The sequence below is a fragment of the Trachemys scripta genome, chromosome 21, assembly GCF_013100865.1.
Source record: "Trachemys scripta elegans isolate TJP31775 chromosome 21, CAS_Tse_1.0, whole genome shotgun sequence".
NCBI lineage: Eukaryota > Metazoa > Chordata > Testudines > Emydidae > Trachemys > Trachemys scripta.
The window spans coordinates 15,389,580-15,410,322 of NC_048318.1; the positions used below are offsets into that span (position 1 = coordinate 15,389,580).

The window sequence follows — 20,743 nt, forward strand, 5'->3', positions numbered from 1 at the left end:
ACGTAACAAGAACTTTGTTAATTGAGGAGTCTGATTGAGGGGGGCACTCGGAAGGCATGCTCCATACTAGGTTGAGAAGTCACCCTACCCATCCTATGCAGCAGGAGAATTACTATCCTAGTCTAACTCGCCAGCATGCTCCTGACACCCTGCACTAAGAGGCATGCAAGCAATCTGAAGCTCACTTAGTTTCCATCGTCAAATTTATTTTAATAGTTTCCTTCAAATTGAATTTTTATTCAAATTCATTTTCTCCAAAACCGTTTGTTTTCAGATTTTATTAATAAAATCTGAAAACGTTTTCAGGAAACTGTCTGCCATCTGAAACACAGCAGCCCAGGGGCGGTGCGGGGGGAACTGTAGCAAAGTTCAGGTTTATTTTACTTATGCCCAAGCAGGTGCAACGTGGGCCGGGGGACAGCCTTCCCTTGGCTGGATCTGAGGAGAGACCCAGCTACGGCCACCCATGCTCCAGACAGCAGTTCAGGGTGGCCCAGTGGCCAGGGACTTGCCATGCACCCAGGAGGTAATGGGTGGGGTGCCCAACGGGAGAACCCCGGCCAGAGTCCTGGTGCTGCTGGCTGGGAGGGGAGGCCCCGGCATTTCCCGAGCAGGGAGGGAGGAAGGGGGCTGCAGCCTTGATGCCAGGGCTTTTCATGGGAAATGGGGGCACTGGATGCCCACGGGGCTGCATGGTACCTTCCCGCCTTGTGCTGCCTGTGATGTGCCCTGCCCTGGCATTGGTGCCCAGGCGTGGCACATCCCACTACTTCCTCCCCTGGCTGCAGCCCCACAAACTTGCCTGTTGCTGGCTCTGTTCTCTGAGAACCACACACCAAGCTGAGCCATGCTGCGCCCACGGGCACTTACAGCCCACCGTCTTCTCCACCTGGGGCCGATGCCGGCTCCGAAGGGGTCGTCTCCCTGGGCCCCCTCCTGAGGAAAATTCTGGTTGTGCCTTTACTTACGCCAAGCTCTGCCAGACTGACTAGTGATTCCGGCTGCCCGGCTGGAGTCACCGACGAGGGTGATCAGCATGTTCTGAAATTCAGGGCGTCTCAAGTCGGGCAGGCAAAAAAAATGCCAGGCTCCCCAAATCACTAGTTACTTGGGGAAATCTTGACTGCAATGTGACCTGCCACATTATTAGCACGACCAACAAACCTCCAGAGCATACAGCCTGTCATGGGCTGTGCATCATCTGCCCTGGTATTTCTGGGTACCCCAAAAACAGGGACGTTCGATCTAATTTTTGGGGAAAACCTCTGAAGGGGATTTTAACAATAGGTGTTACACTGCCACCTACTGGTGAGGTTGCACGAGAAGGCAGCTGAATAAAGCTGATGACTGAGGGTAGGTAGGCTGCCCTCATTTTTAAATGTAGCTGAGGCCTGAGTAAATTAAGCAAATGTGGCAAAAACGGGACAAAAAAATTCAAACCCAAAAATCTCAGACCCCAAAGCTTGCGCTGGGACTGCCCCTTCCCCTCCCACCCAGCGACATTTCACCTGCTCTTTCCAAAGCCCTTGACGTGCGTCGTCACAAAACATGAGCAGATATTTGGCTATGGCTCGATTCGGATGCGTTTTCTCATCGACTGCACAGAGAACCCCCAAATTAAAAAGGGAATTATTCCCCCTCCCCCACACAGACACCTCACGAGCCAGAAACAAAAACCGAGAATCCCTTTAGTAAACAATAACAGAATAAAAAGCCATGGATGATGCATTTTTTTGCCCAGTCCTTCATGATTTAAAATCTTCCCCCTCCATGTCCCTTAAACATAGCAAAGGTAGAGATAGGTCTTCTCTATCCTCCAGTCAGTGGGGATCTCCTCTGGCTTGTGGCCCTTCATGTGTTTCTGCATGGCAGACAGGCTGGGGCAGTATTCCAGGCAGATAGTGCACTGGTAGGGGGAAGCGCCGTTGTGGGTCCTGAGATGTTTGATCATGGCAGAGTAATCTCGGGACCTCTGGTGACACAGCTTGCATTCAAAAGGCTTTTCACCTGCAGGGGCAACAGGGGGAGAGAGACAAAAGAAGGGTGAGGCGGCAACCACGCTGACATGTCTGTGGCACTTACGCAGCTGTCCAGCCCTGCAGTATCTGGGTGCCTCGCGGTCTTCAAGGGGTTTATCCTCACCGTGCCCCTGTGAGGTGGCGACCCATTGTGCAGCCAGAGAGCTGAAGCACAAAGAGGTTAAATAACTTGCCCCAGGACACATAGGGAGTCTGCTGTAAAGCAGAGAATCAAACCTGGGTCTCCCACATTTCAGGCCAGTGCCCTAAATGCTGGACCATCCTTCCTCATTATGGCCTAGGGATGTGGGGAAGGAAGGAAAGGTAAGGTGATTTTCAGGCATAACAGGGCATTAGAGGCTGTTGCCTAGAGGACAGGACACTGGATTCGAGACTCAAGAGAGCAGGGTTTTAGTCCCAGCTCTTCCACTGGTTCGCTACGTGACTTTCCCTTCTCCATGCCTCAGTCCCCCTTCTGTGTAGTGGGGATAATGATGCCCATCTCCTTTGCGAAGCACTTTGAGATCTATGGGTGAAAAATTCTATATAACCTCTAGTTGTTATATATTTTGTAGCGGTCTCCACTGAATATTTTTAAACCAACCTGAGTGTGGTGGGCATTATGACCCAGTGCACTATTAGCCTGGGGAATCCATTGCCACAAGATATCATGTTTAGCAGGATCAAAAAAAGATTGGGCCTTTACATGAAAAAAAATTGAGACTATGCAGAGTTACAACAGTGAAAGGTTAAAAAAAAAAAAAAAAAAAAAAGACGACAGCAAAAGTTTTGGGAGAGCTAAAACCCCCTGCCTGCTTCAGGGCATGAGCCCAACTCTGACTAATAGGGGTCAGGCAGAAACTTCCCCCAGGGGTACGTTATCCCATCACTGCAGTATTTCTTGCACCTTCCTCTCAAGTAGCTGGAGCCGGACACTGTTGGGGACAGGATGCTGGTTAGATGGACTTAGGTCTGATCGAGTCTGGTAACTGCTATGTTTCCCATACTACCCAGAAGCTGGGTCCCTGATCTCTGCTCCAGTTGAGTTGCCCATATTTTTGGGTTATCGAATCTCAGCAGAAGCCTTTGAATCATTTTGATAACATATGAGGCTGGAGCTGAGATTTCAGGGACTCGTTTCAATGCAGTAATTAACTGCCTGGCCTTTCTGATATTGATACTTGCTCTGTGCACAGACACAGCGAATAACGAAGTAATGAACAGCAAAAGTGATCTAAATATTGATCCACTATTTACAATAGTTACATGCTGACGCATGCAGTGATTCATTATCCCCAGCAACAAGCCTGGATTTCTAAGGAACTGCAGCAGTCTACAGCAAGCGCCCAGGATTCAGGCAGCTTTGGATGTGGGAAATAGCGAAGTATTTAACGGACGAATATGACCATAATGCGGGATGAAAACACAAAGGAGAAAACTCTCTAGTGCCTCCCAGACTTGCAGCTGCCCCGAAACGACAAGGTAGCAATGAGTTACACAGGGAACCTGAACACTGGGATTAGGTGTGACATGCATCAAAGAATGGCTGGGTACTTCAGCCCCACTTGCAGCTATCATTAGATCTAGTAATAGGGACCTTGGTTTAGCCACTCCTAGCATCTATCACTGCCCTGTGTGGCAGGAGAGCCACATCCTCGTGTAGGAATGGAAGTGAGGCTGGGCTCTGCTGAAGATGGGGGTCTCTCCTGCATCTTCCAGTGGCTAGAGAGTCGGAGGCACTGTAAGTCTAGGGCTGGATTTCTAAGGTGCCGAACTCCCGCAGGAATAGACGTCCTGCTAATGTGGGCAAGGGACTGGGACCCTAGGACTTTTCTCCCCCGATTCCTGCTGCTCACATGCACAAGCCGCTTTATTGCGATAAACGACCCCAAACGTCCTGCCAGGATTCTTCAGGCAAGAGCTGGCGAAAGCAGGAAGAGTTGTGAGTGGAGTAGCTGTCCAGCCACAGTCACCACATGCTGCAATGATGGAGGAAAGGTCTGCGCTCCCTCTTCAGCTCTTTCTGAGCCTGCCATGCAAAAGGCAGATGGTAGGTGGGCACCATTTGACGGCACCATTTGACCAGGTCAGCTCCTGCATCTAGTAAAAGCAGGAAGAGGGAGCAGCACTGCTTAGCTCTCTTTATTATCTCTCCAGAGAGAGATGAGGGTAATTGTTACTAATCGGCCCTAATCGTTTCAGTATGACGAGGACTCTGGCCTATTCCTTCCCAGCCTGCCCATGATGCCTGCTGGCGCCTTGCAGAGCTTTCGTTTGGCTGGCAAAGGGGAAGGATTCATTTTGAAAAGGGGCAGTGGCTCAGGGCGCGGGGGGATGGAGATGGGAGAGGCAGCCATTAAGTAAAAGTAAAGTGGAAAGTCTCAAGCGTATTTTCATTTTTCCCAACTTTATACTGCTGTCACACCCCTCAGCTGTCAAATGCCCAAGCAAGACGTAGTTCTTTCCACATCACCTTTTATCTCAAAGGATCCTGAATTGATACCTAAAACTAGATCCAGGCATCACATCATCCTGTCCTGGGCTGGGGCCCAGCAGCTGTTTAACAACGCACATGGCAGGGCAGGAAGTGAAGATACTGTATTTGACAGAAACTGCAGGAGGAGCTTAGGGAAACAGTGCAATTACCAGCATAGAACTTGCTGAGGACACAGGAATTAATGTCCCGAATCTTGGGCAGAAAACCGTGGTTAAATAACTGGTTTGAAAGCTGGGTGCTTTCAGCAGCGTGACATCCCATCCCACCACATGTGGGCAGCAGTTCGATACCAGCTCAAGGGAAGAATGCTCCCTTGCGACCCCTCACTGTGACACTGAACCAGCCCAGCCCTGTTTAGCTTGTGAAGTCTAAGGGGATCACAGTCCACGGTGGCGCACTCACGTGCTGCTAAGGCAGCTGCAGACGCGGGGCAGTGGGACGGTACCTGTGTGCACCCTGTAGTGGGTCTCCAGCTGGTGCTTGAGGCTGAATTTCTTGCCGCAGCCGTTGCACTCGTACGGTTTCTCTCCAGTGTGGATACGCTTGTGGCCTTTCAATGTGCTCTCATCCCGGAAGCAGCTGCCACAGAATTCACACTCGTAGGGGTGGTCACCTGGAACGACACGAGCACGGGGTTAGATGCAGTGGGGAACATGGTACAGCACTACGCAGATCCCGCAGCCTGCACCAGCACAACCCTCTCTGTACTGCCCCCACCTCTCAAAAAGCCATCTGCGAGGTCTTAATTCCCCCCCGCCATCACCAAAGAAGGTCAAGGGGAAGGAATAGACAGTGGTCACTTCACACCCCCATGACATGCAGCTGGCTCTGGGGTGCAACGCAATAGATGCCTAGCAACGTACAGCAATGCTGCACAGCACCTTTGGACTAGAAGTGAAGAAGAATCCTCCATCCAGCTGGAAATGCAGGGAGAGTAAGCATCCCAGCTGCAATTTATCCGGAGCAGTGGGGTTACACACATTCTTTTCTAAGCTCAACACCCAGATGGAGATACTCAGGATAAGAGGCCACCTAATGAAACTTCAACGCCACCTCCTGCTGTACGTTATTGTTATTTGGCATTCATTTAGACTCTCTTTTTGTTCTGTTTGTCTAGCGCCTAGCTCCTGGAGTCCTGGCCCATGACGATGGCTCCTAAACCCTACAATAATAGAAATAATACTACCACCACCACCACCACCCCCCTAAGGTCCCAGGACCCCACAGTGCCGGGCGCTGCACAAACACAGCAGGGAGAGACCGTTCTTGCCAAGGGCGGGGGGAGGGGAGGAGGAGAGTAATGATAAGATCTGGCTGTTACTTAGGCTAACAATGGGAAGGATATGACGACTCCCACTTGTTTGTAATGATTTACTAGTTATTTACTGCCCCTGCTCTGGCTGACTGATTCTTTACAGGTACTGTGGATTTAGGGGGCAGAGGAGGACCAGTTCAGGGAGCAGACCAAAGGGCTGTCCAGTACAGCAGTCTTCCTCTAATCAAACCATGCCCTAACTCTTCCCCTCCCGTCCCCATGTCGGTTCCTCTCATCCCCTGGCCCCCCAGAAATGGCCTGTCAAACGGGAATGACAGAATGACGGCCATCCTTCCCGCAGTTCAGCAGGGTGGGAAGGACCTGCTGCCCCGCTGCACACAGGAGACCCTCGACCTCACTGATTGGGTTGGAGAGGTGCTAACGAGGCAACCCGCTTCACCATCTCAGCGCAGCAGGGGGGGAAAAGCTTCACAGAGCGAGCGGCTTCTGACTGGCTGCGGGGAATAGCGCCATGGCAGAGAAGGTAAAGGCTCTCAGTCACACGGCTGCTTCCTCAGGCATTGTGCCCCATCAGCAGAGAGGGGAAGCAAATTGGGGAGACAGCCCGCCTCACCTCAACAAGCCTCACTGAGGCATGAGAATTCCAGCAACGGAGAGGTGTGACTGAAGTCCCACCGCTCCCCTGCAGCGGAGGGGTTTGTGGGCTCATTTGTCTGCCAAAGAGAGGATCATACCCATACTTACATTGGGGAGCAATCACAAGCCATTTCCGTCTCGCTCGCCAGACAAATGCGATGCCACCCCGGGCCAAAAACTTTGGGAGCCAGAGAGGTGTTTAAATATTCCAGATTGGGTGGCTGATAAATGTACTTCAGTGTAGCACCAAACTCAGAATTATTTGAATGAAAGGTGAGGGCTCTAGCTACTTATTTATTACAGAAGTGAAGGCAAGGACAATAAAGATAGATTGATTGCCCAAGACTTTGTTCATGAATATTTAAATATCACTGATTTGTCTTGTCACTGTAATTACAATTTCTCTGTGCTGCATATCCTACAACCACAGTTTATGGTAAAGAATGGCCAACTGTATTTCACTTGTCCTACTGCAGATGTGCAGAGCTGCCAAGCGTGTAATGTTCCTCGCATTTCATACATTTTCTTCAGCTGCTGAAGGCTTAAGTCATCCACAATGACCTACGTTTTTTCATTATCCCCATGTCAAACTGCACTCGTGCTTGGGCATAAATTGTCCTTCTAGTTATATACTCAGATGCCTGTGCTTTCACTTCCTCTTTAAAATGATATTTCACTCTCTTTTCTCTTTAGACCCTCCAACAAAATCCACCCCTCCCAAATGAAGACCTTCCTCACATAAATTCTGATTTTACATTAGCGTTTCCAAATCTTTCAGGCAGCACTAAATGGTTTTTTAAAGCATTGTGTATAATAACTCTGATATTTCACATTATTTTCCCATTGCAGGAGACGAGCAGAGAGCTCACAAGGTTTAAATGCATTTGATCCTTAAAAACCACTATGTACACACAGCTCACGAGAGTGGTTTGAGGCGTGGATGGCGGTTTGAAAGAAGGGAGAGGGTTTCCCTCTTTGGATGCTTTTTAAACGTTCATTTGTACACAAAAGCTGAGCCCAATCTGGTATAAATCGGGGTAGCTCCACTGATGTCAAGCTGCATTTATTCTTTGTTCTATGCTGGGCCAGACCCCTCACTGGTGTCAATGAACCTGGTTCTATCAAAGTCAGTCCATCAACTGAAGCTCTGACAATTCCTGAATTTCTAACACAGAATCAATATGTTTAACTATGATCCCCATCTCTAGATGTGCTGGTACTATGGCGATAGGTTCCATGTATGAATCTATCTAGTAATATAGATTCTTTTTGAAGGGGGGAGAATGGTGAAACAATGGTGAATTTTGAGGTTTAAAAAATCCATGTATAAAGATGGGGCTTAGCTTTGAAAACATGCAGCCAGAACCTCAGTTGGTGGAAAACAGACATAATTTGCGGATTTACACCAGCTGAGCATCTGACCCATGAGTTTTCTGTGACAGAAGTGGGCAGTATGGGGGCTATTTACATTTCAGAATTACTGTTTCAGTATTCCATTCAGCACCTTGCTCAGAAACAAAAGATGCCGGCATGCTGGCCAGGCCCCTGTAGGAGGGCTTCCAGAATTTGCATTTGTTAAATTAATAATTTTAGAAAAATGTATGAATGGAAACCAGGTGAATAATTCACATTAAGACCCAGCCACTGGCCTGAGTAGAGTTTTTCCCCTCCCCCCGCTGTTTCTTTAGAGCGCTCTGGTACTTTAAATGAAGTGTTAAACTCAGGAGCGAGTTTGACAGGATCTTAGTGAATTTCATTATCAACTCGATCACATGTTAAAGGAGTTTAAATATGGAATCTTGAGAATCAGACCAAATAAAAGGAAAAGGGAAATGCACAGCACTTGGCCTGTAATCCTGACACAGGGAGTTGATCAGACCCACGGCCTTGCAGCGTGCGCAGAACTGGCAGCAGAACTCAAAAAATCCAATTTGTGGCATGTTGATTAACTTTGTAGGGCCCCTTAATGAGCTTGACATTAAGAGCAGGACAAACGGGACTAATTAGAGCCCCCACTGGCCAGCCTTCTGCACCTGTGACCCTGGTTTTATATCGTTACCTGGTGTATTTGTTAGTCTACTGAACAACCAATCGCAGGGCCATAAAATGCCTTTTCTACACAGCTGAGAGTTTATTATATGATCAGCCGTGTAAATCAGGGATCCATCAATGCCAAGGACTCTGCTGGCCTGCACTACCAAACACAGCTGCTGATACTAAACATGCAGCAATGGTGGCAAACGGGCTAGGAACAACGGAATATTAATGAGGCGAGGCACTGTGTGTGTGTGTGTGTGTGTGTGTGTACATACGAGAGAGAGAGAGAGAGAGAGAACACATACACATAAGAGTGTGCACCAGGCTTATGGCAATTCAAGCACTAAATAATTTATTTTTTGCTCATCTTTAGTAAATAAGAGGTCTGATTCAAAGACGAAAAAACCTCCGGGCCAGACACTCAGCTGGCGAAATTGGCATTGTGCTGTTGAAGTTGATGGAATTATGCTGATCGGCACCAGCTAAGGATCTTGCCTTCACCTTTTCCAGCTGGAGTGATGAAGGGAGATTATAGGGACATTTTTAAAAGGGAAAGAAGTTGGGCTTCCTGATGTTCAAAAGAGATGAGGAAAAGGAAGGAAAACAGCAAAAGACCCCAATGGCAAAAGACACTGACATAATTCACACTGTATCTGGAAAATATTGTAAAAAGAGTTCCTAATAAGAGATGTAACAGAGGCTACAGGCAAAAGACCTCCTGCATCATTATTACACAAGCATTCAACACCAAGATTGCAACCCATTGAGTAGGTGCTGTACATACGCATTGTAAGAGTTCCTGTGCCCAAAGAATTGACATTCTAAGTACCTTAGACAAAGGATAGGAGAGAGAGTGTGTTAATTATCTCCATTTTACAGGTAGGGAACTGAGGCACCGAGGGATTAGGTCATTTGCATATGATCACATGGGGAGCCTGCAGAGGAACTGGTAACAGAATGCAGATCTCCCGAGTCCCAATCCTGAGTGTTAACCAAAAAACCCACCATTCCTCCTCCATCATCTAGCCCTATTTTCCCATCTCAATACAGGATTATGCACTGAAAAAGTAGGTCTCCCTGAATGGGACACCGCAGAGATGCTGCTAGATATAGTAAGGGTTGTGTCTATTTGGTTTTCTTTAATTTAGAGTCGGAACCCCACATTCCTAATATTCACTGTGGCACAGCCGTCTATGTATCTCATGGAGGTTCCAAACCAATGCCTGGATTTTCCCCAGCACTCAATGTTTTGGGTGCTAGGGATAAAGTAAGATTGGAATGCTGTTGCTTGATTTTTTTTAACCTTTAAAAACGTGCGTGAACACACTCATATTTAGAAAAAGTGGCCACATTTTACATTAGAAGTACAATTTAAGCATATAAGAGGTTAACGCATGATTAATAGATGTTTTAATCAATGGATAATCAATTATAGATAGTGAAAGTCCAGCAAGTCAGCAGATTGCTTTCTATACCCACGTCTTATAACCATCTAAACACTTTCTACTAATATGCTTATAACCATCTATAGGCTATACTAATGTCTAACATGCTTATATCATTGATTCACCATCCTTTATTAACGTACTCAATTTAAATGTGACCAAAAACCTTATGCCAAGCTTTCCTACTGGTAAAAGAGATCATCTTCAGAGAGGTCTTTACAGCTAGTGTCTCTTTCCCAAAGTGAATGTGCATCCCTGGGCACTATAAAAATCAGGAAGAACCAAATGAGATTTCCTTGCATCCTTAATTTGTCCTAAACAAAAGCCAAAAGGTCACCAAGGAGACTCTGCGAGGGCGGGGGAGGGTCCAGCTGGAGCCCGAACACCTATACTGCAATTTTATAGCCCCACAGCCCAAGTCAGCGGACACAGGCCAGCCGCGGTGTTTTATTGTAGCGTACGCATATCCTGAGGATCGATGGAGTAGTCAGGGAGCCGTTGCTGCCGCTCAGCGTTTCTCCTCCTCCTCGGGCCCATAACGGTGTTGACTTTGCTATGAGCAAGGCCTGGAATTTTGCAGGGGCCAACAGTTTTCAGGCTGACTGCGGGGCTGGGTTCTGCTAGACTTGCCATGGGGAGAGCTCTTTACTTCCACCTGGTGGAGAGTGGGTTGTGACAAGGATTTGGGGTACAGGTAGTTCTTGTTTTTCTCATATTCACATCATCAAGCCTGAGGGGCCAACCCAGGGTTCGGCCGGGCTCATCTGTGGGTCTGGGAATCAGCTATGAGCAAAGTGAAGGTGGAGAATTTGTTTAGGACATTGTCCATGTGGATATTTGAGTCTCCCCAAGGCAATGGGTCTCATGAACTTTATCCCCAACTCAGGTAGGGTCTCTGTCTGCTGCTCTGGGAAGCTCTGGTGCCAGGAGGGTTACACATTAGCAGGATGCCCAAGTTAATGGCCCAGATTAAATGAACAGGCTCAAAGGACTGTGATTTGAGTAAGCTTTTCCCGAATGAGAGCCCAAAGGGAACAGACTAGCTACTCCACCTTCGGGTCAGCCTCTCTGGGCTGTGGGAAACGGTATATTCTGAGGCGAGCCCGCATCACCCCATACACCAGCAGCACCCGTCTGCCAGGATTTGGTGTCACAGCCTAGTTCAGATGACGGACCCATTGCACTGGCGGCAGGAGGCGGAGGTCCTGAGACGTGCCTGCAAGGTAGCTGCCTGCACTGGATTGGACATAGCTGCCTAGAGACGCTTTCCTAGGCACTGACTGGCATTTCCTCTGTTGGTTTCTTCCTGTCAGGAGGGTGACAATTAAAATAGGTGGAAATGGAAACTTCCCTGTTTGTGGGCAGCCTCATTGTGAGCGGCGTGTCACGCACCACTCCCACCAACCTGCTCGCTCTTGTGGTTCCAAACCCCACAGGCATCTCACTGCTGGAAGGGAAACTTGAGCCCTTCAGGGAACTATCCTGAGCAGGGGACCATCGTGCAATTACCCTGGTTAAATTAATCCCAAGAGGGGCTGACCAGCCACATCTCCCACTGATCTCAAGGGAGTGGTCGGTGCCCAGCACCTCGCAGGATTCGTCCTTGCATTTGCACACCCAGATTTTGTATTTTCTGATTTCTGAACATCCTTTGCTGACCTTCCCCAACTCTAAAACTTAGCTAAGCAGAAGGGTTGTGTCCGGAGCCTCTCCATCCTGAGCTGCTCCGAGCGCTCTCCACTCCCAATGGCACAGTTTCCACTGTGAAAACACACCTGGCCGGGCACATTAAGGAGACCATCCTCTCTCTCTCAACAGTGCCTGAATGAAAACGCTGAACCACAATTCGCACTGGCCTGAGGCTGGCCACCCTGGGGAGAGGTGTGTGAAATCCCACTAAAACTCACCCCCTGCTGGCACCAGGAAATTTCATTTTCCAGCGGAGAGAGGAACACCCCCTGGCTAAAGCAACAAATGCATCTGACCCTAGATCAGTAACGAGGAGGGAAAGGGAAATCTAGACACCAAACTCACCTGCCACCACACCCAGAAATTAAACTGCAAACAGATCAAGCAAGGAAGAAAATTATTTTACCTGGAAAATGATGGGAAGAAAACATTTCCCCCACATATCTGCAAACAATGCCCCTGTTCCCAGACAATGTCATTTCAATCCCTATGATTCGTAACAAGCCTGCAAACTACACATCAGCCACTATACCATATAGAGCAGTAAAGTCCAGATAATTAGTGAGCCCAAACATAAAAGTCACTGTTCTCCTGTGATTCATGACCGTATTTTTTACACATTCATAGGGCGGGTGAGGGTTAGTACTTTGATCCTCACTGGGGCACGAGTGACAGGAAAGATCATAGCTTAGAGAAAACCCTCTTCCCTTTTACACCATGTAGTTCATCTCTTGCAAGAGAACAAGCCAAGCCATGAGCAATAATCAACCACCACCTGTTCCATATTTGCACACAAATGGTTTATGGTACAGCAAACTACTCCAATAAATTGGAGGCAGTGTTGTCCATGAGGGACTGGGAGTCAGGACGCTTTGGATTTATACCAGACTATGTTAATAGCTTGCTCTGTGGCCTGGGGTAAAGTGAATTCATTTCTCTGTGCCCCAGTTTCCCCAGATGTAAAATGGGTGTAGTAACACTAGACCCAGATCTGGGAAGTGCTTCGAGGTGTTCCCTTTCTTACGCAAGCGCTAAGAACTTATTTGAAAAGGAGCTTTTGATGTACACCTTGGGGAATGCTGCGCTGTTTAAAGAGACGTCGACGACATTGTGTTCAGTTTTTCCACAAGGGGACAACCACCGCCACAGTGGGCAGGTGTCATCTTTAATGTGTTCTTGTCAAAAGTCTGGTGCAAACTACCTGGTGTATATACGCTGCTTGCTGGGAAGGGGTGAGGTACTTCTGCAGCAGACTTTTACTGTTGGGAAAAGTCGCAGTAATCAAATCTCAAGTGAACTCTTAACCACAGCGATGGCTACTAATGGGAACGGAGGGGCAGTTTAGAGGCACCTATGCTAAATTAAGATGAGAAGGATAAAAGAATTACAACAGCAGCTTTCCATCATCTTAGCCCGTCTCATCCAGGGGTCTCGAAAAAATGTATGAGAGTGAATTCTCACACTCCGCCTCCCTTAAATTAAGGTTGATAAACAGGGCTGGATTAAGGCACAGGCCCGATAGGCCCATGCGATTCCAGTTGAGCACAGCAGGCCCAGCCCACCCAACCAAGCAGATGGCCCTGTATTTGCCCAACAGCCAGAGTGTGTCATCCTGGAAAAGGCTAAGGACTAAAGAGGAAACTGAACAATATCCTCAAATTGCCTATATGCAGAAGAACTTCCATGGAAGACCCTATATGTTTGGGCCAAAGGTTTTCCAGAGTGATTAGTGATTTTGGATGCTTGATTGGACACACCATAAAGAGGCCTGATTTTCAGAGGCTGGGTGGCTCAACAGGGTCTGAAAAACAGCCCCCTTTACAGTGTCACAAGCTGGGATTTGAGAATCTCAGCCTTTTCACTCTACTTTGAAGGCTATGGATAAGTATGTATCCCCTCCTTAAAGAAAGGTCACTTTTCATTTGCAGAATTGTAGGCTTTAAAAATTACTTTCCTCGACATTACAAGTCTCGCATCCAAGCAGCGAGTTTTCAAATTTAGGGTGCACATGTTGGGATTCAGGGGCCCAAACACCTGTTCTAGGTGCTCAAGGGCCTTTAGGTAGGCTTAGCGGGAACAGTGGATGCTCTGATGTGAGCACTCTGATTTGAAACCTGGAAGTATCTATAGAGGGTTCAAAGACAGGGGCTGCTGCTCACCTGTTTTATATCCCATTTTTACTAGCTGTAGGTAGAAGGATTTGCCTAGTGGAGTTTAGCAAGCTGCTTCAAGTGCCTTATAAAGGCAGAAACAGAAGCAATGGCATTATCTTCTAGAGTTCGAACAGGCATCCGTTTCCCACGTTTGGGTCTCAAAGACTCTGTCTGAATCCACCACACAGCCCACCCATGTCAGTGGTTTGACTGCCCCACTGCTCTTCTAAGCAAACAGAACTTGACTGGAACATTTCCCGGTGCAGTTTAAATACCACGTACACATAGCAGAGGTCACTATAATCCCATTAAGGCAGGGTACCAGGCCGATTATGTGCATCTAGTGCTTTAAGCCGATGAGGTACATTCACACCCCCACTAATAAGGTCACATGCCATGTTACACAGGATAACAAACTTACTGCACACCACTTAAAAAGCCCAGATGAGTTCTACTGAGGAATGACATTGCCTTTAATTTATATTTAAAGAAAATCAAAAAGAAAACCCAACCCCAGAACCCTCCCCCACTTCTCTTTATCACTAAGTCTCCACTAGGAATCCTTCATTAGAGTTTCCTTTTCCCAGTCATGAGCCGAACCCATCAAGTCTTGGAAGGGTCGTATCCACTACTAGGAGACTGTACTTCGGGTGAGAGCCATGCCCCACGCTTCGTGTATGCAGCTAGGATTGTTTTGCTGGTGTCTCACCCTACCACTCCTTCCTCCTCCCCCAATTTGTTTCTTGCATCCTCTCCAGCAGTGCAGGTAGGCCGGTAGGCTCCGGTACGCCATACCAGCAAGCTATAGCCGGTACAGTGTACTTGAATGACACAGCAGCAGCCCCACCGGAGAAGAGGGCTGTGGGGCAGGGCTGGGAGTTTTGTTCCTTTCCCCACTGGGAGGGGCAGCAGCGGGGAAAAGAAGCAGAACACTGGCTGCTCCTCCGGCGGCTGTACCCCCGCCCTTAGCCTTGGCCCCCCAGTCCTGACGCTGGCATAGCCCTCCTGCCCCAGGTAACATGGGATGGATGTGGGGAGGGGAAAGGAGAACATGGGGGCCCTGGGCTGGGGCGGTGAGGAGTCACATGTGCCCCTTTAGCTGGGTGCCCGCCTGCCTCTGGTAAGACATGGATTTTACTTGCACCACTGACTGTAACTTTCAGTATGTCCAGGCTACAGTGGGTCAGCGACAGTGCTGTGGTTGTGCCGCTGTAGCGTAGACGCATCCTACGCTGACAGGAGGGGGTTTCCCATCGGTGTAGTTAATCCATCGCTCAGAGGCGGTAGCTAGGTTGACAGAAGAATTATTCCATTGCCCTAGCTGCATCTAACTAGGTCAAACGAGGACGCAACGTTTTTCACAGCCCTGAGCAACGTAGCTTGATCAATCTAATCTTTAAGTGTAGACCCGGTCCACAGATCTTTGGGGCAGGGATTGTCATTTAATAAATATTTGCACAGGGTCTAGCATGACAGGATCCTAATTCCTAACTGAGATCCTCAGGCACCATCCTAGAATAATGACTGCCCAGCCATTACACTAATTTACCTAAGGGAGGAAACTGGGAAAGTTGATGCTAAAGAGAGTTATTAGCCCACCAAGGGAAGTGCCAGAAGTCTCACCGCTGGATACACGTAGGTCTACACTAGACAACGAACTGGGGATGCAGTGTAGGGAACAATCCTGTAGTGTCAGAGGTGATGCACTAGATGGGTCCTACTGGGGCTGTTCCACAGATCCCTATGCAATGGCTCATGAACGCAGGGCTCCCTGTCTTGAGGCCCAGGGCTTGCATTAAGCCCCGCTCCCTATCCCCTCGCAAGGGCAGGCAGCCAGCTCATGGAGAGTCCCAGTGGCAGCTAGTCATGGCCATAGTTTACCTGTATGTGAGCGCAGGTGCCGCTTGAGGGCGGTATGGCTGGGGAAGGTGCGGTTGCACTCGCTGCAGATGTAACTACGCACTCCCGCATGCACTTCCATGTGCTGCTGCAGGGCAGTCTGCGTCTGGAACCGCTTCCCGCACAGCAGGCAGAAGACGGCCATGTCAGTACCTGGGGAGAAAGGGAGACATTCTCGTCAGCAACCTTTGCAGCAGATCCTATGACACGCTGCCACTTCTGCGGACAGGATGCCGGGCTAGATGGCCCACTGCTCTGAAGAATTTGGGCCACTCTTTCTTACTTGCAATTGTCCTGTCAAGGCAACATGCTCTCGAACGCAGCACCATTCAACCCAAGGAAATGGTCATAGGAAGGGACAGACCTGAGCGAGCTACTGAAACAGACTAGCGAGAGCATCAACTCACAATTACTTCGGCACAACCAAAGAGAAGTCACTGGCACTGATCGCGTCAGGTCAATGCTTCCTGAAGTGCTTGCCAGTCATATTGCACGTTGGCTCGTAACCCCTCGACAGCCAAAGCCGTCTCCATTTATTTCCCTATAATAACTCTCCGATTCAGGAGGAGCAGATGAAATGGCTCGAGTGGATTAACAGAAAACTGGGGTGTCGGTTTAGTACTCTCAAATGGAAACCCCATCGCTACCAATCCCCAATAAAAATGTAGAACAAATAAAAGGTCGATTTGAAACTCACTCTACTTTTATTTCCCCGACACATACTCAGTGGAAACTTGACATCTACAGTTGTACTGGGCACGGGAAACTTGTAACACATAGTAAAGCAAATGGCAAGAATTTTCCTTTGCTGGGCTGCAGAACAATACATGGCAACATTTCCATTCTATTCCTAGAGCAGTATGGCCAAAAACAAAGGGAGACGCCAACCCCTTCATATCTAAGCACATACCAACCTGCACAGCGTAGCAACTATAAGATAGCTATCAAATGCAGTATCAAGAATGTATTATCACAGTACCCCCGACCTGATTAAACTGGCTGAGAAGCAAATTAAAAAATAAAGGTTATGAATGTATATATGATGGCTTTCAAATTGAATCAGTTTAAATTGGAAGAAAATAACTTTGTAATGTGCATATAGAATATGGAGCACAAAAAGTAATTTTGGGGGAAAAAAATAAAAAGCACTTAACTATTCTGAAAGTGCCTCATTGGTGATCATGGACCAAGACAGAAAAGTGCTTTTGGTTCATCTTTATCTGACACTAATAACAATAAAATCTTTACATGATGACAAAATCCTTCATCCTAAAGAATTCGACAAGAGCTTCATGTGCTATGGAGGAATAGTGGCCTGATGAAATGCAGCTACCTATAAGGCAGTTGGGGCAGTACAGTTAAGTGGAGGGGAAATTTTGACCAAATCAGGACACCACGGCAAGCTCGGATTCTTTCCTCCTAAGCTGATGTAACAAGTCTTGGAAAGTTCACCAGAAACCTTTTATGGAAACATATCCTCAGGATGATAAATGAAAACAGTGTTGTATATAGCACTTTTTACATTGCAAAGTGATTTTCACAGGGTGGGCCAGTTTAATTGTCCTCATTTTATAGATGGAGGAGAGCAGACAAGTGACATGCCCATGGTCACATGTCAGCAGGAGAGTCAGAAGTAGAACCGAGGACTCCTGTTCCATCCACTGGGCCACACATCATGTAGAACAAATGCAGGCTTGCGGAATGGTGCAACTAGTTCAAGTGTTTTATGGTGCACCCGATACAGCTAGAAAGACTTCCATCTAAAGCCCAGTCCTGTAACTACAGGCTCTGCAATCTGCCATGTCAGACGCCTCCTTTCCCCCTAACTACAAAGTCGCTGTTTTTAATAGTTTTCTGCATTCCCTCTCAAACGACGATCATGCTTTAAACACTAGGCCTATACACCTATGTGAGATTTAAGCAGAAAGTTCTCCCAAGACACTGAGTATCTCTGCCCCCTTAAACCCTGATGTAAGTGGGACCTAGAGACATTGCTAATGGGAGTAGCTCGGAACTCTGCCCTAGACACTAGAGGGTTGAATGTAATAGAATAACATCCCTGTTATTGTTTGGGATGCTTAAGAGAAATACAAACAGAAACTTAATCCTATGAACCTCACACAATTATAAAGTTGGCTGCAACAACAGAAGAAAAACCCCCCAGATATTTACACACTGCCAATAAAAATAAGACTTTTGTGTTATTAAACATTTTTTTAGTTTATGCATAGCTGATTGTTCAGAACCCATGAGTCAGTGCAAATTGTATTATGCTGGGAGATTAAGCCAATAAATGCTACCTTTTTGGAGACACATTAAAATGTGGGGACTATGGAGATAAAATTATCTAGAAAATTGTATTAGCAATTCATTAGCAGCAGCAAGATGTGCAAGGTAACCACTGAATGTGCATTGCCCTTAAAAAAATAAAAAAGCCCATTTTGCTTATTGTACGTGCCAGAAATGAACTCTGCAGGAATATTGTGGCAAGGCAAGAAATGCCAGGCAAGCCTTCTCGGGCAAGAAAACCACCACTGCTCCCTGTTAAAAAGTTAACCTGCGGGGTGGGTCAATATACTAGAGCATGCCTAGGCCAAAGCAGCAAATCTGTTCCGATTGCTGGTACAGATGGCTGGGTAGAGGCAATCGAGACGGTAACAAAGCAGCAGGTTTCCGTGCCAGGCATCAGACAGGGCTGGCTCTGCATGCTGAGGGAGGCTGCTGGCAGGGGAGGTCCGAGAAAGCAGGGTGTCTGAAAAGACTAAGCAGGATGCGCCATTGCAAGGACAGGAGCGGTTGTCCTTGACAGACTGTTCAGAGAGCTAAGGGTTGTCTGTGGGTGTCAGAGTCAGGTCCCCAATCTCTCTTAGGAAACCAGGGTAGGTAGTAACTAACTGCTGGCCAAGGAATGAGGGCAGCAGTGATTAACGCATTGTGAAACAGATACCAGACAGCTGTCCTGGTTTGTAACACTGGGATAATATTAATGATAAATCAGACTGCACCATGCATATTTCTAGCACCTTTCAATCGCAAAGTACTTTGCTAACATTAAATAGGCCACACCTCTGTGAGGGTGGCAGGAACACTTATTTTGCAAATGGGGAAACCTGAGGCCCAGATGTTCCCGTATGACCACAGTTAAGATGTGAGTAATTGGCCATGCTGGAAACAAATAGCGAGTTCTGAATCCCAATCCTTTGCTCCAATCACTAGGGAACACTCCCCCTCCCACAGCCAGGAACAGAATCCAGGAGCCCTATCTCCTGTTCCTTGCTCTAACCAGACACTGCGTTCAGTTAGTTATTTTAAAAAAATATATCTGAAGTAAGTGAAAACTTACAAGTTCTATCACTAACAACAATATACATGTTTATCAATGGCCCTGGCAACAGAAGAAGGAGCGCACTGTACAGGTCTCTAAGCTCCACTTGAATGGCAGTGAAGGCAACAGAAATGCTAATTACTGGTGGAAAGTTGTGATTTCATTAAAGTGAAGTCATCCTGTGCTCACTTAAGGAAATTATGCTCAAATCAAATGGATTTTTAAAAATCAAACTACAGGATGACAGGTGGAAGGAACGGTAGGGACACAAATCTAGCTGTTAACATTTTGGTGCTTGTTTATCCTCAGTTTCCCCCTTGAGCACCCAGCAAATACATGGAATTAAAGGATGCCCAGGTTAAAGCTGTACTTTTTACTTTGCACTGTACTATCAACTCCCTTGGTTGTACTCAGAAATTTCAGGGGTCTCCCACTAGTGGTTGTTTTTCAGCATCCTGGGAGAAATCCTGGCTGCACTGAAGTCAATGGCAAAGTTTCTATTGAAAATAATAGGGTCAGGATTTCACCCCTTATATTTAAATCCTAAGTATTTTTCGGTCTATAATTTTTGTTAAGTCATCTGGCGTCCCCCTTGGTTGCAAAAGCATTGTTCCCTAGAGTACGTGTGATAACTTTCTTAATGCTTTTCCTATTGCATTATACAAGGAAACCTTAACTCAGAAATCTTTTACTGTTGTGGGTTAAATTTAGGCAATTACTCCCCAACATCAAACGTAATTTTGCACAGGGGAAGGGGAATGTGTGCACACTGAATTGCCAGGCCTCAGGACATGGGGACCTCTCTTTCTGGAACATGCCTCCCGCCTCTGATCTCCAGGGGGAGAAATTTGAAGGGTTTCCTACTTGTTCTCCATTGAGCTTGTCACAACGCCCACCCCCCCGTATCCCACTACCCCAAGAGAGACCTGGGACTCTAACAGTGCCTGCCTGTGCTCTGTGTGATGCTAGCCTCAGATTCTCAGAGGAAGGCACTAAATTCGCCCTCAGAAAATACTTATAATAAAAAAAGAAAGATGTTTAGTTTGAGGTGAAGCTAGGGGGCCGTCAAAAATGCAGAGGAGATTTCAGTGCACCCAGGTGACTTTCTGGATCATGAATCACAACAAAATCACTATGTTTATACCTGTGCTGTTTCCATACCAATTCGATCTTTAAGGGAAATTACAGAGAGCACGAGAGAGCTGAACACAGCTGGAGAAGATTTCAGGTGCAGCACCTTTCCCAACAGAAGGCTCTTATTATCTTGAGCTATAAGCGTTTCCCTAATCAAAGGAGCAGAGCCTCTAAATATACAGTGTCTTTTTTGGTAACAGTTCAGCAGTTAGCACGGGCATTAGAGAGCCACAGAAGGTGTCGGCAGACCACTAAATAATCGTAAGATCGTGGTTACATGACTCTGACCTTCCGATCATAGCTGGTGTCCTATCCAAACTCTCTACCGTAGGGCTGGTTCCCCTATTAGTCAGCGAAATGGTCCCCTCTGAGAGCCTGCATTCATGCTCATAGGATACAGTCCTCATAAATAACAGGTCATCACCACATTCATCAATAACAGTCACCACTTTCATTCAAGGATGGGCTGGATATGATATACAGGTGCACGCTGACTCGCAGGGAGACAGGTTTCTGTCTGCATCTTAAGAGGATGTAAAAGCAGTAGAGGGAGGATTGTGGACATGCAGTTCCCCTTCCTACCATCTGTATGTGGCAATATTGCCCTTAACTTCTGATTTAGAACCTTGATGAA

General features: G+C 47.3%; 1 protein-coding gene across 3 annotated transcripts in view; it reads right to left on the reverse strand.

The window, feature by feature from the left end:
- Positions 1 to 1,674: 1,674 nt before the first annotated feature.
- Positions 1,675 to 20,743, reverse strand: part of ZBTB16 (zinc finger and BTB domain containing 16) — a 170,282-nt gene continuing 151,213 nt past the window's right edge. For all 3 annotated transcript variants that reach the window (XM_034754884.1, XM_034754885.1, XM_034754886.1), the window contains exons 5-7: positions 15,633 to 15,803; positions 4,961 to 5,128; positions 1,675 to 2,007 (exon numbers count right to left, since the gene is read on the reverse strand). In XM_034754884.1, coding sequence (XP_034610775.1) covers positions 1,778 to 2,007; positions 4,961 to 5,128; positions 15,633 to 15,803 — 569 coding nt within the window. In that variant the 3' untranslated portion in view covers positions 1,675 to 1,777. The remainder of the gene's footprint in view (positions 2,008 to 4,960; positions 5,129 to 15,632; positions 15,804 to 20,743) is intronic.